Source organism: Phocoena sinus, chromosome 4 (genome assembly GCF_008692025.1).
Source record: "Phocoena sinus isolate mPhoSin1 chromosome 4, mPhoSin1.pri, whole genome shotgun sequence".
NCBI lineage: Eukaryota > Metazoa > Chordata > Mammalia > Artiodactyla > Phocoenidae > Phocoena > Phocoena sinus.
In genome coordinates this window covers 99,094,338-99,121,921 of record NC_045766.1, presented here as the reverse complement: position 1 = coordinate 99,121,921, position 27,584 = coordinate 99,094,338, and the positions used below count along the sequence as shown (strand labels likewise).

Here is a 27,584-nt window from a genome sequence, read left to right as displayed (position 1 = left end):
AAAATCTCTACAGACAAGCAAAAGCTAAAAAGAGTTCAGCACAACCAAACCAGCTTTACAACAAATGTTAGAGGAACTTCTCTAGGCAAAAAAGAAAAGGCCACAACAAGAAACAAGAAAATTATGAAATGAAAAAGCTCACCGGTAAAGGCAAACAAGCAGTAAAGGTAGGAAATCATCCACACACAAAGCTAGTCGGGAGGTTACAAAGCAAAAGTAAAACCATCTCTATCCACAATAAGCAGTTAAGGGATACACAAAACAATTAGGTGTAAAACATGACATCAAAAACAGTAATCATAAGGGGAGGAGATTACAAATAGAGACTAGTTAAAATGCATTTGAGATTAAGAGATCAGCAACTTAAAGCAGTCATTTATATATATAGACTGCTGTATAAATACCTAACGGTAACCATAAACCAAAAATCTACAACAGATATACACACAGAAAGGAATGCAAACATAACACTAAAGATAGTCATCAAATCACATTAGAAGAGAACAAAAGAAGAAAAAAGGGGAGAAAAGGGCCTATAAAAACAAATCCAAAACAGTTAACAAAATGGCAGTAAGAACGTACATATTGATAATTACCTTAAATGTAAACGGACTAAATGCTCCAACCTAAAGACACAGAGTGGCTGAATGGATACAAAAACAAGACCTGTATATATGCTGTCTACAAGAGACTCACTTTAGATCTTGAGACACATACAGACCAAAAGTGAGGGTTTGAAAAAAGGTATTCCATGCAAGTGGAAATCAAAAGAAAGCCAGAGTAGCAATACTTAACATTAGACAAAATAAGACTTTAAAATACTGTTACAAGAGACAAGGACACTATATAATGATCAAGGGATCAGTCCAAGAAGGTGACATAACAATTGTAAATATATATGCACCCAACATAGGAGCACCTCAATATATGAGGTAAATATTAACAAACATAAAACAAGAAATTGACAGTAACACAATAATAGTAGGGGACTTTAATATACCCCATTCACATCAATGGACAGATCAGACAGAAAATCAATAAGGAAACACTGACCTTAAGTGACACATTAGACCAAATAGATTTAATTTATATAGAGAGAGCATTCCATCCAAAAGCAGCAAAATACACGTTCTTTTCAAAGTATACCTGGAACATTCTCCAGGATATATCACACGCTAGGCCACAAAACAAGCCTCGGTAAATTTAAGAAAATTGAAATCAAGTATCTTTTCCAACCACCATGCTATGAGACTAGAAATCAGCTGCAAGAAAAAAACTGCAAAAAACACAAGCCTGTGAAGGCTAAACAACTAAACAACCAATGGATCACTGAAGAAATCAAAGAGGAAATCAAAAAATACCTATGGACAAATGAAAATGAAAACACAACAATCCAAAACCTATGGGACACAGCAAAAGCAGTTCTAAGAGGGAAGTTTAGTGATACAGGCTCACCTCAGGAAACAAGAAAAATCTCAAACAACCTAAACCTTACGCCTAAAGCAACTAAAGAAAGAAGAAACAGAACCCAAAGTTAGTAGAAGGAAAGAAAGCATAAAGATCAGAGCAGAAATAAATGAAATAGAGACTAAAAGCACAATAGAAAAGATCAATGAAACTAAAAGCTGTTTCTTCGATAAACCTTTAGCCAGACTCATCAGGAAAGAAAAAAGGGGAGAGGGCCCAAATCAATAAAATCAGAAGTGAGAAAGAAGTTACAGCCGACACCACAGAAATACAGAGGCTCATAGGAGACCACTACAAGCAACCATCTGCCAATAAAATGGACAACCTGGAAGAAATGGACAAATTTTTAGAAAGGTATAATCTCCCAAGACTGAAGCAGGAAGAAATAGAAAATATGAACAGACCAATTACAGGAATGAAATTGAATCAGTAATTCGAAAACTCCCAACAAACAAAAGTCCAGGACTAGACGGCTTCACAGGTGAATTCTACCAAATATTTAGAGAAGAGTTAACCCCTATCCTTCTGAAACTATTCCAAAAAATTGCAGAGGAAGGAACAGTTCCAAACTCATTCTCTGAAGCCAGCATCACCCCGATACCAAAACCAGACAAAGATATCACACAAAAAAAGAAAATTACAGGCCAGTATCACTAATGAACATACATGCAAAAAGCCTCAACAAAATACTATCAAACCAAATCCAACAATACATTAAAAGGGATCATACACCATGATCAAGTGGGATTTATCCCAGGGATGGAAGGATTTTTCAGTATCTTCAAATCAATCAATGTGATATACCACACCAACAAATTAAAGAATAAAAAAAACATGTTCATCTCAACAGATATAGAAAAAGCTTTTGACAAAATTCAACATCCATTTACAATAGAAACTCTCCAGAAGGTGGGCACAGAGGGAACATAACTCAACATAATAAAGGCCATATATGACAGACCCACAGCTAACATTATACTCAAGGATGAAAAGCTAAAGAAATCTCTAAGATCAGGAACAAGATAAGGATGTCCACTCTTGCCGCTTTTATTCAACACAGTATTGAGAGTCCTAGCCACAGCAATCAGACAAAAAAAAGAAAGAAAATGAATCCAAATTGGAAAGAAGTAAAATTGTCACTGTTTGTAGATGACGTGATACTATACAAAGAAGACCCTAAAGATGCCACCAGAATACTAGCGCTCATCAATGAATTCAGTAAAGTTGCAGGATCCAAAATTAATATGCTGGAATTTGTTGCATGTCTATACACTAACAATGAACTTTCAGAAAGAGAAAGTAAAGAAACAATCCCACTTACCATTGCATCAAAAAGAAAAAAACACCTAGGAATAAACTTACCTAAGGAGGCAAAAGACCTGTATTTGGAAAACCTTAAGACACTGATGAAAGAAATTGAAGACAACACAAACAGATGGAGAGATTTACCGTGTTGTTGGATTGGATGAATCAGTATTGTTAAAATGACCATACTTCCTAAGGCAATCAACATATTCAATGCAATCCCTATCAAAATACCAATGGCATTTTTCAAGGAGCTAGAACAAATAATTTTAAAATGTATAATGGAAACAAAAGACCCCCGAATAGCCAAAGCAATTTTGAGAAAGAACTGAGCTGGAGGCATCACACTCCCTGACGTCGGACTATACTATTGTACAAAGCTACAGTAATCAAAGCATTATGGTACTGGCACACAAACAGACACATACATCAGTGGAATAGGATAGAGACCCCGGAAGTAAACCCATGCACCTACAGTCATTCTATGACAAAGGAGGCAAGAATATGTAATGGAGAAAAGATAGTCTCTTCAATAAGTGGTGCTGGGAAAACTGGAGAGCTACCCATAAAAAAATCAAATTAGAACATTCTCTAACACCATATACAAAAATAAACGCAAAATGGATTAAAGACCTAAATATAATACTGGATAGTATAAAACCCCTAGAGGAAAACATAGGCAGAACACTCTGACATAAATCACAGCAATATATTTTTGGATCCGTCTCCTAAAATAAAGGAAATAAGAGCAAAAATAAATGGACCTAATTAAACGTAAAAGCTTTTGCAAAACAAAAGAAATCATCAGCAAAACGAAAAGGCAATCTACTGAATGGAAGAAAATGTTTGCAAATGATATGACTGATAAGAGATTAATATACAACACATAAAAACAGCTTGAATAGAACAACACAAAAAATGTACAACCTGATTTAAAAATGGGCAGAAGAACTGAACAGACATTTTTACAAAGAGGAAGTGCAGATGGCCAACAGGCACCTGAAAAGATGTTCAACATCACTAACCATCAGAGAAATGCAAATTAAAACCACAATGGGATATCACATCACACCTGTCAGAATGGCTATTATCAAAAAGAAGACAAAAAAGAAATGTTGACGAGGATGTGGAGAAAAGGGAACCCTTGTGCACTGTTGGTGGGAATGTAAATTGGTGCAGCCACTGTGGAACACAGTGTGGAGGTTTTTCAAAAAACTAAAAAGAGAACTACCATATGACCCAGCAATTCCACTCCTGGGTATATGTCCCAAAGAACCAAAAACAGTGATTCAAAAAGGTACGTGCACCCCAATGTTCATAGCAGCATTATTTACAATTGCCAAGATATGGAAGCAACCTAAGTGTCCATCAACAGATGAATGGATAAAGAAGACGTGGTGTGTGTGTGTGTGTGTGTACACACACACGATGAAATACTACTCAGCCATACAAAAAAATGAAATTTTGCCATTTGCAGCAACATGGTTAGACTTGGAGGGCATTATGCTTGGTGAAATAAGTCAGAGAAAGACAAATACTGTATGATATCACATGTGGAATCTAAAAAATACAACAAACTAGTGAATATAACAAAAAAGAAGCAGATGCACAGATATAGAGAACAAACTAGTGGTTACCAGTGGGGAGGCTGGGGAGGGGTAACATATAGGGGAGGGGGAGTAGGAAGTAGAGACTATTGGCTATAAGATAGGCCCAAGGATGTATGGTACAACACGGGGAATACAGCCAATATTTTGTAATAACTGTAAATGGAAAGTAACCTTTAAAAGTTGTACTAAAACTTTTTTAAAAAATTAAAAGATAGGGGCTTCCCTGGTGGCGTGGTGGTTGGGAGTCCGCCTGCCGATGCAGGGGACACGGGTTCGTGCCCTGGTCCGGGAAGATCCCACATGCTGCACGTGAGCCATGGCCACTGAGCCTGCGCGTCTGGAGCCCGTGCTCCGCAAGGGGAGAGGCCGCAGCAGTGAGAGGCCTGCGTACTGCAAAAAAAAAAAAAATTAAAAGCTAAGAAAAGTGCAAAACAGTGTGTAATCATCTAAAAGCCACAGGCAATGCCTGATTCAGAGGAAGGAAGCATGAACATGTGTGGGAGTGGTGGGAGGTTTCACGGAGGGTAGGAACCCATGCTAGGCTTTAGGGGTACTGTGGCCAGCAGATATGCCATTGGTACTTCTCTGAACCCTTTAGAAACACTTTCACACTTGATTCCAACAACAGTCTTTTAGGGTAGGAGTTATTACAGTTGACTCTTGAACATGGGTTTGAAATACGTAGGTCCACTTATACTCCAATTTTTCCAGTAAATACTACAGCATTACAGTACTACAGTGATCCAAGGTTGGTTGAATCCACAGATGTGGAACCGAGGATGCAGAGGGCCGACTATAAGTTATGCTCAGATTTTCAACTGCGCAGAGGGTTGGTGCCCTTCACCCCTGCGTTGTCTAAAGGTCAACTGTATTCCTGTTTTCTAGAAGGAAAAATAAGGCTGAGAGAGAGAAAGCAAATTGGCAAAAGTCATCCAAGTGTCAGAACCAGGATTTGAACCCATACCTATTATGCTCTAACATCTGTGTTCTTAAAACAACCACACCCTACTTTCCTCCAATATAAGAGAAGCATTTACAGTGTGGTCCCATATACTTCAGGCACTGAGCGAGTGTAGGTAGCACAGTGGGTATAAATGCTGAGGCTCTGATTTTCAGATCTGACATGTAAGCGGTAAATAAATGGTAGCCGATAAAGTTACCCTAATTATTGGTCTTGCTGCCCCCTTCTCTCTCTCGCTCTGTCACACACACACACCCCATGCTCATCCCTACCACTCTGGTTCTGTTGGTTCAAATCCTAGCTCTGCCACTCAGAAGCATTATGACTTGGGGTGAGTCACTTTATTTCTTGGCACCTCAGATTCCTCACTGATGAAACAGTGATCACACTGCTTACCTCTCAGTATCACTGTGGGGTTAAATAAGAGTCTGACACAACACGTGGCTCATATGGCTGTGGTAACACATTTATTTGGAAAGGTTCTTTATTCATGATGTCCTTTGAGAGAACCAGAGATGCCCTACTGAGGGATACTAAACATCAGTGCACTTTCTTGGCAGAGTGTGTGGTACAGGATTTCCTGACCCTCACATCTTGCTTATTCCTCAGTCCTGTCACATGAGATGATGGGTAACCGCCCTGAAAAGCCGTGGGGAAAAAGCACGGCTGAAGTGGGATTTCGGTTTAGCTTTTACCGACTATATGATAACGCTTAATCCCATGTTGTTAGAAACTTTAGAAGCCAGGTTGGATGCTGAGAACATTTTCTTCACTTTTGAAAGGGGTTTCCTTGCTGGGGAAGGATGTCCCTGCCTATTGTTCAGGGCCCTGAGATAAAGAATAGCTAGAACAGTGTCCTCTGATTTTACGTAGTTTTTTGACAATTAACATTATATATTATTCTCCTTGCATTGTGCTTTGGGAAATTATTCCTGGTTAAACGTTTAATTTCAAAATAATATTTTAATAGATTATTTTCCTTTGCTTATTTAGGCCACAGCTTTGAAACGCAGCAAAGGAATTCTAGGTTTCTGAAACAGTATCATGGGTCCTATTTCCTTTTTGGTAAAGCTCTTGGCACTGCTTTAGTTTATATTCTTGTTTAGAAATTCAGGAATCATTAAAATGTGATCCTCTTTGAGCTTGGGAATTAGGAAGTCACTAAGGTAATTATCTGCATATCGGTGTTTAAATGTATAATTACAGAGGAGTCAGACTACAAGTGTGTAATAAGGGTAATTAGTACCTTGCTTGAGTTAATGGATTAAAACTGTGATGTTTGGTCCTAACATAATTGGAACTCTGTCATCTGTGAAGGTCACACCTGTTTTCTTATATATATAATGTAAGGAAACTGTAGCAAAGAATGTACTGAAGTGTCCAGAATTAATTGCAGTGGGAGATTTATATGATTTATAGGCTTTTGAATTATAGGAATTTAAGTACCTACTGTTGCACTATGAATGTGGAAGTAGTGGTTTGAAACACTTAAAACATTTTGCCTAGTAGAGGTCTTTTTCACCTGCTTTAAATTACCAGATTTAAAAAAAAAAATGTCTTTCTACTTGCTCATATAAGTGTTCCGAATGTTTATTTCCTTAGGAAGGCAAACTTTAACTGGTCTCATGTTGACCCATCTTAAGTTTCAAAATAGAATATTCATTGGTGGGTTTACCATGATACCTTGTTGAATTTACCTAGCACTTACATTTCTCAGAGTGAAAGTGCTCTTTTGTTAAATAACAGATCATGTGTTACTGTTATTTGACAGGGTTGTAATTGGGATGCCAACACCTGACCCAAGGTGGGGATGTTGGGTGTCCTGTGTTATATTACATTAAGACTGGAGGCCTAGGTCCTGGGGCTGAAAGAATAGTTTCTGTGGAGCTTCAGTCATGTGCTGTGTCCTCTTGTCATCTTATTTCACTGCCACTTTTGGAATCGGTCTCATTCCCTGTGTCTGAGAGTAACTAGTGCATTTCTCACACACGCCTTAGAGCATCAAGGGTGAAGAGGGAGTGTTTTGGTGCAGACAAACCTGGCTCCTCCTTGTCTGCGTCACCCTTATTTACAAAAATGCGGGTCATAATTGTACTTTCTTGAGGGGTTGTTCTGGTCATTAATTCTGACTGTGGCCCAGAAACCATTTAGGACTAAGTCTCAATAAATAATAACTGTTACCCATAGAGGCAAGTCCCAGATTTAATATTTTATTTGCAAACTTCTTGTATATATGCCAGGCCCAGGAGATGAAGTCCTCTGTTACCCAGTTTTTGAATACCTACATAGTGATCACCTACATGCATGGTCTCTTTCCTTGACATATTAAGGTCAACAAAGTATAAACAAAGAAATTACCAGTGCTACTAGGGCCCTCAGCTACCTGGGTTTTTCAAGACCTCCCATAGCATTCATTGGGCACTTAATCATAGCTCAAGCCAGTATGTCTGATGATCGTACTGTCGCTGCTAAGTTGTTGTTACATCCATGTAGGTAGTACCCTGCCCTTATTCCTACTCCTCTGCCTTCCTCAGGCCAGCTGGGACATAGTAGTTAGTGAGTGAACCTCATTAAGTGCCTAATTCTGCACTGCCCCTTGCCATAATGGAGTGCGAGTGAATGAAACTACTACCTTTCACCCTTCCAAAAGAGTGTATTTCAGAAAAAGTATAATAGAGACTGTACAATTTAAGCTGTGTGCTCTGTGGTGTAAGGATTTGTTAATAGAAAATATTAATTTACACACATCTGCTAAAGTGAAACAGCTATAAATAAGCTAAATTCTGTTACCTCTCACATCCCCCTCAAGCTCTCCTTTGGAAAGATTGATTTCCAGATTCAAAAGGTATTTTCAAAATGTCTCTGTTCCTCCCGTCACAGCCTGCAGTGTACATTAGAATAAAGAACCGAGCCCAGGATGAGTATCTGACGGTCACCGGAAATGTAGCTGACACAAGGGCAACATCTGTGTGCATTTCTCCCTACAGTGGGAAGAATACTCAGATCTGGCACTACTGTCGAGGACTCTTTAAATCCAAGGTAACCAACCCCACTGATAGTATACCCTGCTTTCCGGTCTTTGGTCTTTTTCGTTTGGAAACCAGAATCTTGCCAAATCAAATGGCATGATAAAATAATGCAATTTCCTATTAACAGTTTTTTGCATAATTATAAGAACATTGACATATATATTACTGAAGCATCTAGGTGAAATGGGCTTAGAAACTAGATTTTCTACATCAAAAAATTCTCTATTTTAAGTAAAAAGTAAGATTAACACATACTATGGATATTCCTAAATGGTTTTTTTAAACCAGTGATAAGTCACTGTACCCAAATGGACAATGTGCTTTTGTGAGACGTTCCTTACACTCTGTGGCCCAGATTAATTTAGCTGTCTTTGTGATTCCAAACATGTTGAAGCCTCCTCATCTTCAAAATATACAATGAAGGTAGAAGAAAGCTGCTGTTTTTTGGAGGAAGCTTAGAAAATAAAATTTAGGTTTCTTTGTTTTTCTGCAACCCTTCCATTATGTTTGATGCTGTGGGGAATAAGACACCAGTTTTATTATATCACCAGTGGATTATCGACCATTTTCTCATGCTTCAACAAAAATGAAAAGCACTTAAAAGTAATTATTGTCTGGGTATCTTTCACATCACCCAATGTTTTTTTGGGTTTTGTTCAGTTTTTTTGCGGTGTGTGGGCCTCTCACTGTTGTGGCCTCTCCCGTTGCGGAGCACAGGCTCCGGACGCGCAGGCTCAGCGGCCATGGCTCACGGGCTCAGCCGCTCCGCGGCACGTGGGATCCTCCCGGACCGGGGCACGAACCCGTGTCCCCTGCATCAGCAGGCGGACTCTCAACCACTGTGCCACCGGGGAAGCCCACCCAATGTTTTTGTAGGAAAAACAGGCTCGACCTTACACATTTATTAAGCTAACAGGGATTCAACATTTGATTGTAATTCAACAAACCTTTGACCATCTGTTGTCAGATCCAGACCATCCTTTTAAAAACAAGTACCTCTAGTTCAGTACGTTTATTTCCATACCATCTCCTTCCTTCAGCCATAAGGAAGACTTAAAAAGTTGACTGAATTTATAATTATGCTAGTTTTCTTTTGAGATTAGACAGTCATGTCTCTGATCTGTTCACATGAAAGAAAAGGGGCCCAATCCAATTGATTTTAGTAAACACAGTACTACCAATTTATTTCTTGACCCTTTTAGGCCAGTGACACATGTCTTGATGTGATTGGTGGTCGAGACATACCTGGAGCTAAAGTTGCCCTATGGACTGAACATGGGCAGTTCAGGCAGAAGTGGAGACTGAACAAAAATGGGACCATCAGCTCCTACCTCAGTGACCAGCTTGTCCTTGATGTTAAAGGTAGGCCTGTGATGAAACCCAGTGTTCTGTGTCCTTGGATATTCCTTTTAAATTCCAAGCCTCCTCCTCCTTATGGGTAAAAGAAGTCCTTATGCATAAGGGAAATATTAAATCATTTTAAATTATGCTTGAAAAAGTCGAGATATGCCATTTTAACAAAACAATTAGCTATATACGGATCAAGAAAAAGCCTAAGGACCAAGCCTACAAAGGTTTTTGTTTATCAGTACAGCTGTAAAATTTTCATCTTCTACATGATCTTTGAGAACATTTCTAAATTTGAAGCATCATCAACCATAAGATGTCATCCATTTCCTAAAGAAATATTTCTCACTTTCTGTTGTGCATTGCTGTGGTCCTTAAAATGTATGATCCTTTACATTTATCATTTAAACTTGTTTTTGAGTCCAGCCAAGGTCAGGGCCAATATTATTCAGTGCTGTCACTTTAATTGAGTTCGTCATAGCCACTCTTGGTGTAGAAACTAAAACCCAGTACCTGCCGCTGAGCTAGAGCACTCTCAGAGCACTGTGTTAAGAATCCCATTGTCAGGGCACACCGCTTATGCAAACATCTATTATACCACTTAGCTTTTCAATCAGTCATAATGTCTGATTTGAGGTGAAGAATAGCCACGCCCGTTTAACCTCAGTTTCCCATTTCAGACCGCTTTACAAATGACATATTAATCTACCCCAACAGTGAGTGGGCTGAGCAAAAGCCTGTGAAAACTGTGAAATTGCTAAGCACCTGTGTGAACAAATAATCTTTCCTTTCGGGATTTCTGTTTTAGGAGGAAATTATTATGACAAAACTCATGTAATTGTAAATGAGCCCCTGGAGGGAGAAGAAACACAGAAGTGGGACATTGAAATATTGTGAGAGAATCTGCAGCATCCCTGAGAGACAGCAAAGGGAGAAGGACCCTCATGCCCCGTGAAAAGGAAGCTACCTGTCCTCATGCTTCTGGGATCACTGAGCAGAATGAACTTCTTCCCCAACCTTGACGACTATTGTTGTTAACCATGGAGAAGCTCAAAATATTCTTGCCAGTCATCCAGTGTTCCTATGAAGAATGCGTTAACGATTTCTGGGAAAGGTTCTACTCCTGCTTGATCTCCAGCTTCGGTGAACAAGCTTCTTGAAGTCTCTTCTCTCTCCTTTCCACCAAACACGAATCCTATCCCTGATAGCCATTATAGGACACTGGTGATGCTGTCATCCTGTGTTAATTAATCTCCTAGTAGATGTGTGTGTGAATGCAAGGCACAGAGAAGCAGAGTCCTATAGGTCAAGTCATACTTTTGAAAGGATGAATAATATTTTTAGCAATATCTGAAAACATATTTAATAAACCTTACTATTAAGCTGCTGTATTAGATAAACATTAAAGGTTCCCTATTGAAGCTTTTATAACTGAAGCATCGTAAGTATTCACACTTGTAACTGACCCCAGGGAGGGGACCTCAGCTTTGTAAGGAAAAGGCTCAAAAGTACAGGAGTGTTTTCTGTGGCTGTTCTTTGCTCGGTCCTTCAAACTAAAAAAGCACAAGTAGCCTGCGGCTGTCCTTGCACTCGTAAGTATTAACAGAGACACCCTTCTGGGTGACAAGACTGTAAGTAACCAGGGCTTACCTATCCTGGTTCTGAGACCTCACCTGATCTACCCTCAAGAAGTGTTTATAAAGACTCTGTCACCTACGTGTAAGAATAGTCAAATTTTTCTTTGCCTGAGGTAAGGGGAAATTCCAGACGTTCAAATTAAGACCAAGTAGTATTTGATCCTTGACTATACCACTTTACTTTACAAAATGTGACAGAAAACTCAGTTTTTCACTCCCATTTTAAATAACTTTCATTCAAGCAAAATCAGGTAGGATAATGTCTTTGACTTAGTTTCAAGTAATCATTACCACCATCACTATACAATTCTCAAGCATTTTTCCCTCCTGAGTTGGTTTTAAACTTACATTGAGACAACTGTTCTCTTCAGCCCCAACTTCTGCCAGAAAGCAGAAAAGGGTCTGCTCTATTTTTATATACAGAAAGATTAAATTCTCCAATATTTTAAAAAATATCAACCTGTATGCACTTTAGAATGTTAACAGTGAACTGTTTAAACTCAAAGACCCACTATTTTGAGTATTTTTTTATAGAGACTTGGTCTTTCCATGTAAATATTATTGTGTTTTTTTTCCTTCCCTTCAATCTCAGGCTCTTTTGTCATCTTTCAAGCAACATCTGTAAAACTATTTTATGCCCACAGATGTGAGTGCCTGTTAGTGTGGCAGTATTATTTAATGAAATTGATGTTATAGGGTAACTTTATTTTAATGGGAGGCCTTGTGTGTACACAAAGGTAGGTATGTATATTTTCACTGTAAAAAACCAAGTTAAAAAATTCTTCATGTTAATTGTTTAAAATTTTTCTAGAGCCAGTGAGGCTCTTTAAAGAAGTTGTTTCTTCCAAAGAACAAAGACAAAGCCAGGTAACGACATGTAAATTTAAATGATACATTTATTGAGCTGTGCCTTTTCTACCACACTGGATTAAATAAACTTGTCAAGAAGTACGGTTTTTGTCACCTTCTGGGACATTTAGTAATTTGCTGTTCTTTCTTCTGTGTACCTCTGTTAGTACACATGGCCAACTGGTCACCTGTAACAGGTAGGTCTCATGTTATGTTATTAGATACACAGGTGAGGAAAGTTACATTCATTATGTCCTTGGTTCAAAGCAACAGGGGCTCCCTAGCACGTAAATCTTTGCAGAATCAAGTGTCTACTATTTTATATATACATATTTAAAAAGCAAAGGCACTAGACTACTTGGATTAAACATTCTGTCCAGAGGGATAATACCAGGCTTTGCTTTTCCTCGTCTGTAGTAAGTTTCAGGTCCTTGACAGAAATAGCTGAACTGTTCCAAATTTGCTTCAGTGCATCAATATGTGATAAAGGAAAGCGAAGTCCATGAGACTGAAAAAAGATAAACTATTTAGTCACTTGGGTGGCATTTTCCGTAATTTCTCAATACATCATTATTGATATCCTTCACAAGTATGAAACTTGTTTCAGATAAGCTACGTACAAAAACTATCATTAGATAACTTACAAAAGTTGCTAATTCCCATATGAAAACTCAGACTTCATGAAAGGTATTCTATTTTAGAGAGTAAGAAATATTAATCCTTTGAGAAATGCTTCACATTTGTTACACCTTTCCCACAAGGCCACAGGTCCTAGTACTTTTAAAGTGGGTACATATATCACAGAAATGTCTGACTTAATCATCCCTGTGCAAGGGCTGTCAACTTGTGAAATGTGAAGTCCACACTGCAGTCATAAAAAAGGTCATTATCCATAAATCAAAGGTAACAGATTCTTCCCAGCCACCCAAATCGCAGGAAAGACATGCATTTTAGATTGGAACAAACCTCTGTTTCCTCATTTCCCATCATGTGTGTGTCTCTCCTATTCTTTAAGGAATGATAGATGTAAACCATCTTTTCTCGAGTTTCATCCTTAAAAAAAAAAACACAGCAAGTCGTCAACACCGAAATATTGAGCACTTCAATACTAGGAGGGTTTTCCATCCAATAACAAAGGTCAACACCAAGAAAAATCTTAATGCCTCAGTGCTTAAGTGAAATTTATTGAACACTAAAGAATCCTTCTGGCAAAAAAATTATGAGATACAGATAAATATAGATATATACACACGCAATGTAGAATGAACGTATTTCATTATAGTGCTCACAGATTACTACTTGTATGCAGCAAATTTTAAAAAGATAACAGCATCTTCAGAAACGACCTAATGAAAAAGCAACCATTTATATATCAACTTACCAATGAAACATTCAAGTTTTTCGTTTCATCATACCTGCACTATCTTTTTGCATCAGAAAAATTTGACATTCCTAGGTATACATAAATGGACAATGTATGAACACCAGAGTATATATTAATTCCTAAGAAATACCAGCTATGTGATCTATAAAAACTTCTATTCCACGTAAAGTAGGCTCCCGAATGGTCTCGACTTCCCTTCCCTCTCCACCCGCCTAACACAGTGCAGTTTATTATCGCTTCCAGAACCCTTAGAAATTCCTTGTCACCTCTCACTCAGATAAGGACCAAAAGCCTTAGCCTGAAATAGAATGCCTCAAACTGACTGATTGGTTATCAATCAGAACAACTAGGATTTTCTTTTTTTAAATGGGGATGTGGGAGTATATACTTTTTAGGTTTTATATATATGTTATAAACCAGTCTTCTCCAGGTCTGGCCATGATGGCTGGAAAAATACGGTTATGGAGACATCTAGGTGCCCCCCCCCCGACTCTCATCCCCTCCAGACATTCAGTGGACACCTCCCAAGAAAGCTGATTAGGAGGAACAGGGTGAAGCCACAGGGCATGGGAGAGTTCCCAAGGGCTTTAGGGTTGTGTGGGGTGCTTTCAAAATAAATGCAGAGGCTCCACACCAGACGAAGCCCAGGAACTTATAAGTTCTAAAAATTTTCCAGTTGACTGTAATCAGCCAGTTTGGGGAACCACTGGGCTAGGTGGCAAGGGTATGGAATGTAGATTTTCCTCTCCATCATCTACAGAATAGAGATTTTTTGAGAAGAACCATCAACAAAACCATACGTAAAGGCAGGTCTGCACCGTATACAGGATGGGAGAGGGACTGAGACAGGGAGACGCATGAACAGGGTCTGCGGCCGTCTAAGCAAAGGCAACCTGGCCTGAATTAGGAGACAGAGAACAGACATTTAATTACTAATTAGAGAAAAGAAGGAGGGGGTCTGTGGGGCCGAAGACAAGCCCTCAAATGCCCAGCAGGCAGGAAACCTTGGAACCATAACAGTGAGATCTGGGCATGATCTGATCTAAAGAGATGGCGTTAAGCTGTGAGGAGGTGGATGCCCAAAGGAGGAGGGCAGGGCCATTTGTCAGTCTGATAACCTGGGGCCTTCCCCTCTGGATACTCACGGATGGGTCCTGATCGGGTCCTACAGTGAGGACAACGTGGTCTCTAAACTGCAGCCTCACAGTGCTGTCCAAGCCCGGTAACTGTCCACCTGGAAAACCCAGAGACAGGAAAAGCCATCTTTCAGAGAGGAAAGCAGCAGGCTCAAACTTGCTTGCAGGAGCAACTATTTAGGAAGTACACTTAGTAACAATTTGCAGGTGAATCCAAATGTGGGGTGCCCTCTCCAGCTCAAGTATTCGCTCTCCCCGACATTTACGGTGATCTGAAAAGTGTAGCTTCCATCTTGATGGAGCTCATCCTTATACTGAAGACACACGTACAGACTTCTGTTGTTATTTATCTAACCGTAAGTTCATTTAAATAGTTGTCACCAGTACCCGGGGAGCACATACTATCACAGTACAGACAGGGCCCACCGTGCCTTCTGCACAGAATGCTCTCACGTCTCCAGTTTCTATCCCCTGCTTGCTCCACATGTGGACTCTGAAAGGACTTCCAGAGCTCAAAGTGCACCACCCCTCCAATTACTAGTTCCATGACCATGGCAAATTATTCAGCCTGTGTAGGTCAAGTGCAGTGTCATAAAAAAGCCACCTAATAAAGTCCACAGAAAGAACTGCTCTTTCCTAGATTGGATTTAACTTAGTGAAAAAGCAGCCACTACAATCAGACCAGCCTTACAGGGTCTTCTGGCTGGAGGAAGAGTTGAGGGATCATAACTTTATTGACTACAAGGACTAAGGCAAGGAAAACTCTGGATAACGTATCCTGGGCCATAAGCTGATACTCAGAACACTTCTGCTAAAGATTAAAATATGTGCTGGGAAAACATGTGCTATTTTGAGTAGATGCTATCAAAAACAGATTTTAAACCCCCCCCCCAAGACTATAATAAAAATGTACATAGAATCAGTGTTAGAAGGGACCTTGTAGAGTGTGTATCTCAGTGGTTCTCCACTGGTGATAAGGCTTTTATGAAAGTTAGTGAAAATGAAACTCTCCCTGTACCTGACTAAGAGAGAAGGAGCCTGAGAGCCAGCCTGGCACTCACGGCTGTGTCTCCATGTTCTCCAGCTGAACACAGGCCATTACACAGAACCCCGATATTAAGCAAGGCCACGCTGTGACTGAGAGGGATCGAGACAAAACCAAGACCACTTCATCATCAGGTCAGAACTCAGGCCAAAGCAAGGACACTGTCCACACCACAGAAGTGACCAAACGTGCCCTATCCTGGCTGACCTGAGTGACTGCTGCTGCTGCCCTACCAACTGTCATCTTGGCTTCATTTCACTCCTCCTGCTACTGGCTAAGATTTACAGGAGACCCAATCCGAGAATCCCTCCTTCTTCCCGACAGCATTCAATCCCGAGCAAAGCCCTGCTTCCTTGAACCCTCCTGAAAATCACCTAACTCAAACCCAAATCCTATAAATCCTTGCCAACATCCTTTTACCGAGGTGCCTACAGCCCCCAGTGGCGTGCTCTCTTCCCTGTTACAAGTCAATAAACCCAGCTTTGTCCGACTACAGGAGTGTGGTGTGGTCTCTGCTCCAGAACACCGGTATCACCATCCACCCAGAAGTCTATCGATGTCATCTGTACCTGACACCTGTCACAAAATAGTCACCTGGGACTTGGGAGAAGGTCTGATAATCTTGGGCATTCTGGTAGTTCCCCTGCTGATGGCAACATTTTACCCATCCCTGGGTTAATTCCAACAAGATTATTTCAATGTTCAAGTTCTTAAAACTTCCTGAAGATGATGAATTCCAGAGGGGCCCTAACCACACATACTCCTCACCCCAAATCACAGGGCTCTCATTCCCCATCAGGCTGCATGTCCTGTCCAACCTCACACTAAGGATAGGCCCACATTAATCCTCAAATGCTTCATACATTCCATCAGCTCAAAGAGGTGCCCACCCAGAAACGCTCAAAATATCCCACATTAGCCCCTGACCACCTAGAAGAAAAGAGCAAAGCTCTACCTGGTGTTGAAAGCTCTGCTCCATCTCCCACATAGTACGGTGGGAGTCTGTTCATAGCAAAATCCTTCTTCATGTCTGCTGAAAGCAGTTCTCTGGTGCCCTCCAGCCGGTCTGCAAGCATCCTCAGAAAGCCACTTAATTTTCTTGTTGCAACGGCTGTGGTTTCCACCTGCTAGAAACACAGAAGTGAGTCCAGGCCCAGACTCCAGTGACCTTACTGCCCAGGTCCCAGTCTCTAGAGTAGTCCACTGACCACCATCACCCAGGGTAGACGCAGATCCATGTCACTCCCTTAAGAACAGTATCCCTTTATTTCCTCATAACCACTGTTCATCTTAAGCTGCCTACCGTTTGCAAAAAAAGATCTATTTTCAGGATTTTGCCTGAAAAGAGGGATCCCTGGGAATATGGCACAGTCTCGGCTTTGCCTTTTGAAAAGCAAATCACTGTCTAAGGTGTCTGCTTCAGACTGCAAAAGCACCCTTTGCTCAACTCAGCACTAATGCACTCAACTTCTCAAAACTAGCCAACAGGGCCGCTGTTTCAAAGGTAAAACCAGGACGGACAGGAAAGCCAGGGAGCACACCAAGGCCAGGCTCTCCAGTGGGTCTGTCCTAACTAGTGATCTCACGTGTGCTCAGGCTACAGTTCCCAAGCCAGGTTAGTTATTCATTCAACCACTGATTCAGCCAGAGCTCCCAGCGCCTGCCACTGCCGCCATGAAGTACAGGAAGCGGGCCGTCTGCACAACACTGTTGGTCCTTTGGGCGGCATGCAATGTGCAGCACTCCATGCGTTCTGCAAACCACCGTGCCCGGGAGAAGACAAGCTTGGCTCACACGGGGAGGATTCTGGGGTCCCGAGGAGGAAGCCACAGCTTCAGCTGGCCTGGGCGGTGGTTACCCCTCCTTTCCCACCTGCCTTTACTCCTTACCAGGAGCAGCTGCCGGGGTATGCCGGCCCGTAGCTCTACGTCTGCCTTTGCAGTATCAAACACGAGCCCTGAAATGGTGTCCAAAAGGAAATCTCCCCATGAACTGGAACGTGTACCAAGAAAAAAAAAAAAAAAGAGTGAACACATAAGAAATGTGCATAGAACACTGATTACTAAAAGCCTAAAGCTACAAACTGTCACACCAATTCCCCTGCCCTGACGTCTTGAGTTCCACTAATTTCACATTACTCAGCATAAAGGCTTACGGCCTTCATCAGTCAGTCTTCCCTTACTTCCCATCCCAGACACTCGGGTGCAAAATTAAAGGTGGGAAGCTAGGCTTCCTTCATGATTTGTCTTAAATGTAAAGATACCAGAGAATTAATTACAGACTGTCATAAAGTAGGAAGTTTAAGGGACCAATTTTTTTTTTTTTTAATGTTTTCAACTATATAACACAGAGACTTGAGGAGAGCTTTGCAGGAAACTTTAACCCTCAATCATTATAGGACCTAAAAAGATTTTTATGTGTAAAAAATCCAAAAGCAACACATTTAGGGTAACAGCAAGATCCCCGGACTGTGTAATCATCTGAACAGTTAAACACTACATTTTCCTTTGTTCCTTGTAAAAATTCCTCAGCAAAATATCCAACATCAACAATTTCAAAACAGTTGATTTTGCAACTTGTTAAACCCTGGCAGTGGTTTTACTGGGGTAGGAGATAGAAGCCAGAGGCCAAAAATACCATCTCGGGACGAGCATCAGTGTTCAATTGCCTCTGCTTTCTCTGGGGCATTTAGAATCGCTCGCTCCTCAATGTGTGCCAGTGTGAGAAGCATACGCTGTGGGGCTGCTCTCTTTAAACACTTCTGAGCCGTTTAAAATTTTCCTCTGTGTCACCAGCAGATTTCAAATTGCTGGCTGCGTGCAAGATGGAAATTCACAGTATGACTTTTGCTTCTCACTCAGTAACAAAATTAACACTTTTATGCTTCCCTCCTGGAAAAGTGGCAAAAGAGGACAAAAGCCACATGACAGACACTTCCCCCAAGATGTCCACTCCTCCGTGGTAGCCTCACCACTTGTGACATAATGCTACACCCAACCTCACACCTTTGATTGAACTTCGACCATAGAGACCTTTCAGCAGCCTGAAATAATATCGTCCTTTGAAGGGTCCCAAGTACAAGTCACGCAGCAGTAGCTCACAGAGGAGTTTAAGTGCAGTTAAATCGAGCTCTGTGTTCTTCTAGGAAAACGGATCTTGGGCCTTTCCCAAGTTTGGAAATAACACCTCTGGAGGGGTTCACTTTGGTAAAGCAGCCAAATCGACAGGCCACTGTCTCATACAGCTGGCCCTAAATGTTCCAACAATGCTACCCTTGAGAGGGGTTAGGAAAAGGCCCAAGTCCTCACTCTGCCACAGGCCTTAAGGAGCACCAGGACCAAAGCATAGGGACACCTCCGGAGAGCGATGGTCCTCGAGTTACATCTGTCCCGTTCTAGCACCGGCCCCACTGACAAAGGCCCAGATCGGCATCCAGCTTAGATGCAAGGGTCACGGTGCCTACCCACAGCCCCCAGCAGGCATCCTCTGTAACTCAGACCTCTCTTCCCCAGCCCTGCTGCCTGCAGAGGGGGTGGGTGGGACCAGGGAAGGCTACCAGTTCATCCTGGGGACTGGAAAACAGCGAGACGGGCACTCAGTGGAAGCAAAAGCTAATCGGTTCAACGAGATCGAGGGAGGTCAGAGAAGTAACTGAGGATGGCTTGTGATGAGCCAATGTTGTGAGTAAACAGAAACCGAGGAAGGAAAACAAGGGAGCGAAAACTGATTACTAGGAAACCAAGAGAAATGAAAAAGAGGGAGCATTAGAGAAGGAGGGAGCAGCTGAGTAACCTCAACGGCGGGACACCAGAAGAGGGACATTCATGGGGCCAAACTATCAATAAGTGGCTGCCAGGGCCCAGAGCTGCTTTAGTCCAGAACGAACTTCTGGTTCAGCCTCCCTGCAGCCTGCCCTTCCCCAGTTCCTACGACCCACCCCCTCAGTCACCTCTGTTCTTCTTGAGCTGCCCTCAGAGACCGTTTCTCGCTATGCAAGGCACCTAACCAGTCACGGTGACAAGGGCATTTTACATAAAGGAAGCCCCGAACAAGCTTTAGCTTCTACTTGTGGGCAAAGAGAGCCTAACTTCAGGCCAGACTCCAGCTAGCTCCTCCTGTCTCTTAAACACAGGGGGTTCACTTCTCGCTGAAAAGCCAGATGAGGAGGCGGAAGAATGCTTACTCACTCGTTCTGCAAGATACGGCTTTGAAGTTAGGAGGCGACTGGCTGTCCGGCTGTCCCTCAGGCCGGGAATATCCTCTCCTACTCTGACCTCCTGACCCACCTCTACTTACTCATCCTGTAAATCTCCCTCAGCTTGGGTGTCAAGTCATTTCCAAAGCCTTCCCTGAGGCCCCGGCTTAGCTAAGTGCGTTCCTCTGTGCTCCCAGAGTCTCCTCTGCAAACCTGTGGTGGGATGTGTCACACTGTTTGGTAACTACATGCCTATCTCCCCTCCTTCCACCACTTCCAGAGAGTAAGTTCTCTCAAAGCGCCTTCAGTCCAATGCCTACAATCTCAGCAACTAGCACAAGGTGTAGTCCTGCATGATGGATAAATTAGTGACTGGCGTTTTTAACGGGACCTGGGCTACTGAGCTCGCTGCTACCAGGCAATGACTCACTGGGCACTGCTGCCCTGGCCCTGTCATGTGACGAGGCACTTGCTGAACGGGAACATGGTTTTAATTGGACTTGTTTTTAGCACCTGTGCTTTCAGGACTCACTGTTCCAGACTTCCTTTCTGACTTTAATTTCATGAACTGTAATAAAATGGAAGCCTTAAAATAGACCCAGAGGTTTCAATGGATAGAGTTTCTGTTTGGGGTGATGAAAATGTCTTGGGAACAGGTAGTGGTGATGGTTGCACACAGTGTGAATATAATTAATGTCAGTGAATTGGACACTTAATGGTTAAAATGGCACGTTCTATGTTATAAATATTTTACCACAATCAAAAACAAATTTGAAGGGGGCGGGGAGAGAGAGAGAGAGAGAGAGGGAGGGAGGGAGGGAGGGAGGGAGGGAGGGAGGGAGGGAGGGAGAGAGGCGGGGGATAGGGGTGTGGGAGAGAGACTACAAGCCCAGCCTGGCAACACGAACACACTGCCACACCCACAGCTATGCTTCTATCTTCCCCAACCATGGGAGCCTTTATTTGGGCAACTCCCAGCGTTCTGTGGAGTCAGGGTCATGACAGGCCAGGAGGAAGCCCAGACGAGTGAGTCAATGGCACAGGTAGGACGCTGAAGGAATAGGAAGTCAGCCGGAAACCCCGCGGCCGGGTAAGTAGGAGAGAAGCAGCTAACTCCCTCATGTCTCCTGAACACGCCCCTGTGGCCACAGCTCGGAGCTGTCGGGGACGCGAGGCTGCAGGTGAGTGCTCACCTGCTCTGGTAGGTGCTGATGGTCACGTGCGTGGAGTGGGCCAGCCCTGAGGGAGTGTCCGCCTGATGAACGGTTCCTCTGGGAAAGTACAGCAAGTCTCCCGGCTAAAGGAAAAAAAAAGGGGGGGAAGGAGTTAGTAGGAAGGATATCTTCTCGTTCTTCTAGAAAGGCTGTGAGTTTCAGTTCTGCATTCTAGAAACCTCTATGTGGTGATTCGAGCAGTGGTCTGCATGCCGTTCTCTGTGGTATCCACCCGTCTAGCTCTGCTGTGTCTGTGAACCTGTCACCATGAACCCCAATCCTGGAGAGGCTTCCAGAGCCTGAAGTCACTTTCTTTATTCATAAGCTGAGACCAGATACACCTGAAGCCACCCTGGGATCAAGGTGACAGCCTGTGCCTGGGAAGCCTGCTCCTGCCCTCCACACCCGTCAAAGGGGGCAGTGAGGATAGGAGCTTTAGAGCCATACACAGGCTACACTCACTGGCTGTTAGCCCCAGCAAATTACTTCACCTCCCGAGGCCTCAGTTCCTTTATGTGTAAAATGGAAGCAATCGCCCCAAATCTCACAGAGTTATTTTGAGGATTAAAGGAAAAAAGTTCTTGGAGCTGCCTTCCCTGGCGGTCCAGTGGTTAAGACTCTGCACTTCCAATGCAGGGGCCGTGGGTTTGATCCCTGGTTGGGGAATTAAGATCCCACATGAGAATGTGAATTGGTTCAGCCACTATGGAGAACAGTATGGAGGTTCCTTAAAAAACTACAAATAGAATTACCATATGACCCAGCAATCCCACTACTGGGCATATACCCTGAGAAAACCAAAATTCAAAAAGAGTCATGTACCAAAATGTTCACTGCAGCTCTATTTACAATAGCCCGGAGATGGAAACAACCTAAGTGCCCATCATCGGATGAATGGATAAAGAAGATGTGGCACATACATACAATGGAATATTACTCGGCCTTAAAAAGAAACGAAACTGAGCTATTTGTAATGAGATGGATAGACCTAGAGTCTGTCATACAGAGTGAAGTAAGTCAGAAAGAAAAAGACAAACACCGTATGCTAACACATATATATGGAATTTAAGGGAAAAAAATGTCATGAAGAACCTAGGGGTAAGACAGGAATAAAGATGCAGACCTACTGGAGAACGGACTTGAGGATATGGGGAGGGGGAAGGGTGAGCTGTGACAGGGTGAGAGAGAGTCATGGACATATACACACTAACAAACGTAGTAAGGTAGATAGCTGGGGGGAAGCAGCCGCAAGGCACAGGGATATTAGTTCGGTGCTTTGTGACCGCCTGGAGGGGTGGGATAGGGAGGGTGGGAGGGAGGGAGACGCAAGAGGGAAGAGATATGGGAACATATGTATGTGTATAACTGATTCACTTTGTTATACAGCAGAAACTAACACACCATTGTGAAGCAATTATACCCCAATAAAGATGTTAAAAAAAAAAAAATCCCACATGACGCACGCGCGGCACGGCCAAAAACAGAAAGCTCTTGGAGCAATGCTGGGCAAGTGGCTGTGGCTGTATCATAATTCTTATTGTACCTGCCAGTCCCTGAGAGTCTGTGAGCTCTTCCAAGCAGGGTCCATATCCATCTTGTATCCCCAGGGCCTAAACCACCTAAGCATCCAGCACACACCAGAGGCTCAAAAGATGTCTGGAAGAATGGATGAAAAACCCTGTGACCCTTCATTTGAACCTAAACACTATATGTAACTAAAGATCAGTCACTTCTCGAGCAGGCGAGCCTCCTCCACCCTGTCCTATTTCTTTCCCAAGCCACGGAACAGAAATATTTTCCCCAAATCACTACTGCCCTGGAGCTTCCTCCTCCCTAGTCCCAACCAGAAAAAGAACATTCTGTATATAGCAGTTGCCTGAGCAGAGGAGAGGGAATCTTGGGAGTCGCTTATCTGCTCTCTGCAGCCCTGCGAAGCCTTCTGTCTCACTGATTAAGAGCATGGGCCCTGGAGAAAGAGCTCAAGAAATATCAGATTAAAAAAACTTCTTTTTTTAATGTTAAGTACATACATAAGTAATTATATATGTACTCATAAGAGCTATCTTGCCCTGGATAACACCAATCTGACAGGGAAACTAGTACTTCAAGTAAACAAATGCATTACTCATAATTACAGGTATCATTTGTGAGAGTCTGTGGGCCAGCCCTGTGACTGAGGCCCTCACGTACATATTTCATCCATCCATTCATCTATCCATCCCACAAACACCTGATTAACCCTTCCCTGCCCACCACCCACGCCAGGGACCTGTGCTAGGCACCGGGGGAGAGAGCACTGAACAAAACAAAGACCTGCCCTGATGAAGCACATTCCAGAAGAGAAAAACATTTGAGAAGGGAGAAGGTACACTAGACAATGAAGACATTCTAATGGGGCAAGAAGGATAAAATAAAGCAGCAAATAAGTAATGTCAAGTGATGGCAAATGCAAAGAAGACAAAAAAAAGCAGGAGGAGGAGGAGGGGAATGATGTTGATGGAAGTGGGGGGTGGCGGGGGGTGTCTGGGATTAGAGGTGCTATTTGACCCAGGATGGTCCATTAAACCTCACTCTGCTAAGGTGACATTTCAGTAGAGACTTCAGGAAACGAGCAAGCCAGCCATGCAACGACCCGGGGAGAAAGGATTCCAGGCGGAGGGAAGAGCAAGTGCAAAGGTCCTGAGGTCAGAACGTGCCTGGCAGGTTGAGGGGCATCGGTTAGGCCAGTGTGTCAGGAAGGTAGTGAGTGAAGGTGGGAGTGATGGGAGGGGAGGTGAGCAGGCAGCAGAGGGGCCAGGTTACAGGGCCTTCTAGACCATTTTAAGGACTTCGGCTTTTTTATAATGATAAGACAATTAGCCATTTGACATACCACTGTCCTGTTTCTGTTTATTCTGAAAGAACTAGAAAAGCTACTTTTTTTAACCAAGGAAAAAAATATTTCTGGCTTCAATCCAAAGGCTACATAAACCAGCAGCATAAAGCCTTGAGAAAAGGAGAATTGGGTATAAATGAGTTCCATTTTCATTGCCTTTAATTATTCCATTGATATTAATGCCTTTGAAAATATACACAATGGTAATGAATATGGTGGTACACTAGGATGTTGAAAAAAATTTTAAAGAAATTTTATTATAATTTTCCATTAATTAGATCATTAAAACTTACTGTGCTATCAATTTTCCATTTAAGTAATAAAGCATTGATTATTTTTAAAAAAAGGACTTTGGCTTTTATTCTGGGTTTAACAGAAAGACAGTAGAGGTCTGGGCAAAGGGTTCACGGGATCACAAAAGGATCATCATGGTTGTTATGTCAGAAAAGTCTGCAAAGGGGACACTAGGTAGGAGGCTTTTGTATAAATCTATGTCCAAGGATTTTGCCCCAAACAAGTAGAAGAAGGGTGACACATTTGCAGGGAGAAGGAGGTTGGGGACAGGGTAGGACATGAGATTTTGGTTTGGGGAATATTAAATTTGCAGTATCTTTCACATTTCCAGGGAAGACATTAAGTGGGCAGCTGGATTATGAGTCTAGAGTTTAGAGACGTGGGCTAGAGATCTAAAACAGCATTTAAAATACATCAGTGTAGAGGGTATTTGAAACCTTGGGAGGGGATGCTGATTGATCAAAGAAGTCCAGGAAATGAGCCCTGTACCCCAAATTAGAGAAGTAGGAAGACTGAGGACAAAACAGCAAAGGAGAATGAACAGGACAGTCAGGAAGGTGGAGAGAGAACCAAGAGGTTGCATCCCGGAAGCCAGTGGACAGGGTGGAAGTGACCCACTGTGTCAAATGCTGACGACAGGCAGAACTAAGAGGGGACTAGGTTGTCAAGTACAACCGCTGTACTTGACAATGTGGAGGTACCCTTGAGAATATTTCTAGAGGAACAATGGGGAAGAAACCCTGCTAGAAAGGGTGCCCAACAGTGGGAGAGTCGAGGAAATGAAGACAGGTCATTATGGCAGGGTCTCCAAAAATGTCTACATCCTAATACCTGGCATCTGTGAATACTTAGGTTACACGGACAAGGGGAATTAAGGCTGCTGACAGGGGGATTATTCTGGATTATCCAGGCAGGCCCAATGTAATCACAAGGATCCTTAAAAGTGGAAGAAGGTAGGGCTTCCCTGGTGGTGCAGTGGTTGAGAGTCCGCCTGCCGATGCAGGGGACACGGGTTTGTGCCCCAGTCCGGGAAGATCCCACATGCCGCGGAGCGGCTGGGCCCGTGAGCCATGGCCGCTGAGCCTGTGCGTCCGGAGCCTGTGCTCCGCAACGGGAGAGTCCGCAGCAGTGAGAGGCCCACGTACTGCCAACAAAAAAAAAAAAAGGGGAACAGGGTATTGGAAGAGAGAACCGGAGAGAGGGCAGCATGAGAAAGACCAAGCTCCATGTTGCTGGCTTTGATGTCGGAGGGAGGGGCCATGAGCCAAGGGATGTGAGCAGCCTCCAGAAGCTGGAAAAGGCAAGGACACAAATTTTCCCCTAGAGCCTCCGGAATGAACACAGTCCTGCTGACACCTTGATTTCAGCCAAGTGAAACCCCTTTTGGACCTCTGAACTGCAGAACTATAAAGACAATAAATTTGTGTTGTTTCAAGCCACAGAGTTTGTACTAATTTGACAGGCAGCAATACATTGACATATAGCCATCACTTCCATGGAATTTCACTGTAAAGGCAGCATCAAAGTAATATTTTTAAATCTTTACAACCTACAAGATAAACATTATGATCTCCATTTTAATAAAGAAGAAACTGAGACAGAGATCAACAACTTGCCCAAGGACATGCAGCTCGTAAGTGACAGCAGCTGAATTCAAACCCAGGTTTGTCAGATCCCCAAGCCACAGAGATGTCTTTCCATTATAGGGGTGGTCTTCACCCCAAGACCTCAGGTTTGGCAGACGTACAAGTCAGGCTGCCACTTGGGTAGGAAGGAAGAAGGGTGAGGAGGGCTCCAGACCGCTCATCGTAGCCCCCAAGTCCACCCCCACCCAGAGCGACTCAGATCTTCGATTTCATACACTGGGCATTTATGCAAGATTTCACTTGAAGAATTCCACTGATTAAAAACTCAATAGACATACAACTTGAAAATCCCCACAGGACACAACGCTGTCTTTCTCCTTCCAGGAGACTCAGGGCTTCTCGTAGTGAGCTGGGACCAGGATGGGTATGAGCAGCGTGCAATGCCCCGTCTCCTGCAAGTCCCATGCCCTCTATGACCACCATGAAGCCCGACCTACTCGGGCAGGGCAAGTAGCCAGATGTCAGTCTGGGTAACTCAGCCCTGGCCTCAGAGACCATGGACAGCTTAGTCTTTGGCTTAAAAATAATCAGCCAAGAGCGGGGTTGGCAAACTCTCTCTGTAAAGGGCCGGACAGTAAATATCTGTGGTTTATGAGCCACATAAACTAACCGTGGCAACTAGCTGACTCTGCCCTAGACAGTACATAAGGAATGAGTGTGGCTGTGTTTCCATAAACTTTATATACGAAAATGGGCAACAGGCCAGATTTCTGGCCTATGGGCCATAGTTTGCTGATTGCTGACCAAGAGCATAAAAAAAAAAAAAAGGAGAACGGTACCTTTATTGTTGTATTTATTCAAGTCCCCTATAACACAGGCACCCATCCTAAAAAGGGAGATTGTTTCTCCCAGTTATGGCAGGCAGGCAAAGATCTTAAAATCAAGAAAGAGCTATGAGGCCCTGAGTAGGAATTAGATACTAAGTATAACGTCAAGACACAAGAAATACAAAAGCGATAACCATATGCAAGTTTGGTTAGAATCTTCGGTATGGTTTAAATTACCTATTTTCTTATTACCACTGAAGGAAATTAAATTTTAAGTTTTGTAGGAAAAGGTATAAAATTGAATTATGCAGCTATTCTTATCCAAGATTTTTTCCTCAACAACCCCACCTGCTGGGGATTGGCTATGATCCCATCCAGCTAACTGCTCAAAGACACACTTTCTCAGCAGCAAGATGCCAGCGACCCAGCACGTGCTCGAGCCACCTGGCTTCCTGGGGAAAGCCTCCGCAAGGGCTTTCGTGATGACTATTCTTCTGGGTACTATATGCAGGGGGAAGGGAGCGCAGAGAGTCTACTGCACAGTCAGGAGGAAAAGGGGGTCAGACTGGAATTTACCAACAAAAAAAAACTACTGGGTCCCTGGCCGTGCTCTGCTCAAGCAGCCTACGACCCAGCGGTGACCACTGGCCATGCCTTCCACTTTTGCTCTAGAGAAGTCAGTGGTTACTGAATTCATAATTCATTCCTGTTGCACTTGGATTATATTTGGAGACAGGTGATTTGGAAAATGAACTTAACATTTCCTCAGCTCACTTCCGCAGCTAAAAACTACCAATGTCCTTTAAGAAGCGCCCCCCCACCC

General features: G+C 42.9%; 2 protein-coding genes across 10 annotated transcripts in view; one reads left to right on the top strand and one right to left on the bottom strand.

Annotated features, from left to right (window-relative positions):
* Window positions 1-12,308, top strand: part of CRYBG3 (crystallin beta-gamma domain containing 3) — a 120,040-nt gene extending 107,732 nt beyond the window's left edge. For both annotated transcript variants that reach the window (XM_032630101.1, XM_032630102.1), the window contains 3 exons: window positions 8,224-8,382; window positions 9,575-9,734; window positions 10,528-12,308. In XM_032630101.1, the coding sequence (XP_032485992.1) occupies window positions 8,224-8,382; window positions 9,575-9,734; window positions 10,528-10,616 (408 nt within the window). In that variant the 3' untranslated portion in view covers window positions 10,617-12,308. The remainder of the gene's footprint in view (window positions 1-8,223; window positions 8,383-9,574; window positions 9,735-10,527) is intronic.
* RIOX2 (ribosomal oxygenase 2) overlaps window positions 12,235-27,584 on the bottom strand; it is a 27,656-nt gene continuing 12,306 nt past the window's right edge. For 4 of the 8 annotated variants that reach the window (XM_032630106.1, XM_032630107.1, XM_032630108.1 and 1 more), the window contains 7 exons: window positions 21,159-21,262; window positions 17,660-17,762; window positions 16,726-16,897; window positions 14,735-14,823; window positions 13,172-13,258; window positions 12,597-12,713; window positions 12,235-12,393 (listed from right to left, as the gene is read on the bottom strand). In XM_032630106.1, coding sequence (XP_032485997.1) covers window positions 12,298-12,393; window positions 12,597-12,713; window positions 13,172-13,258; window positions 14,735-14,823; window positions 16,726-16,897; window positions 17,660-17,762; window positions 21,159-21,262 — 768 coding nt within the window. In that variant the 3' untranslated portion in view covers window positions 12,235-12,297. Of the gene's footprint in view, window positions 12,714-13,171; window positions 13,259-14,734; window positions 14,824-16,725; window positions 16,898-17,659; window positions 17,763-21,158; window positions 21,263-27,584 lie in introns of all 8 variants that reach the window. The other 4 variants (XM_032630111.1, XM_032630104.1, XM_032630103.1 and 1 more) reach the window with 3 other exon arrangements.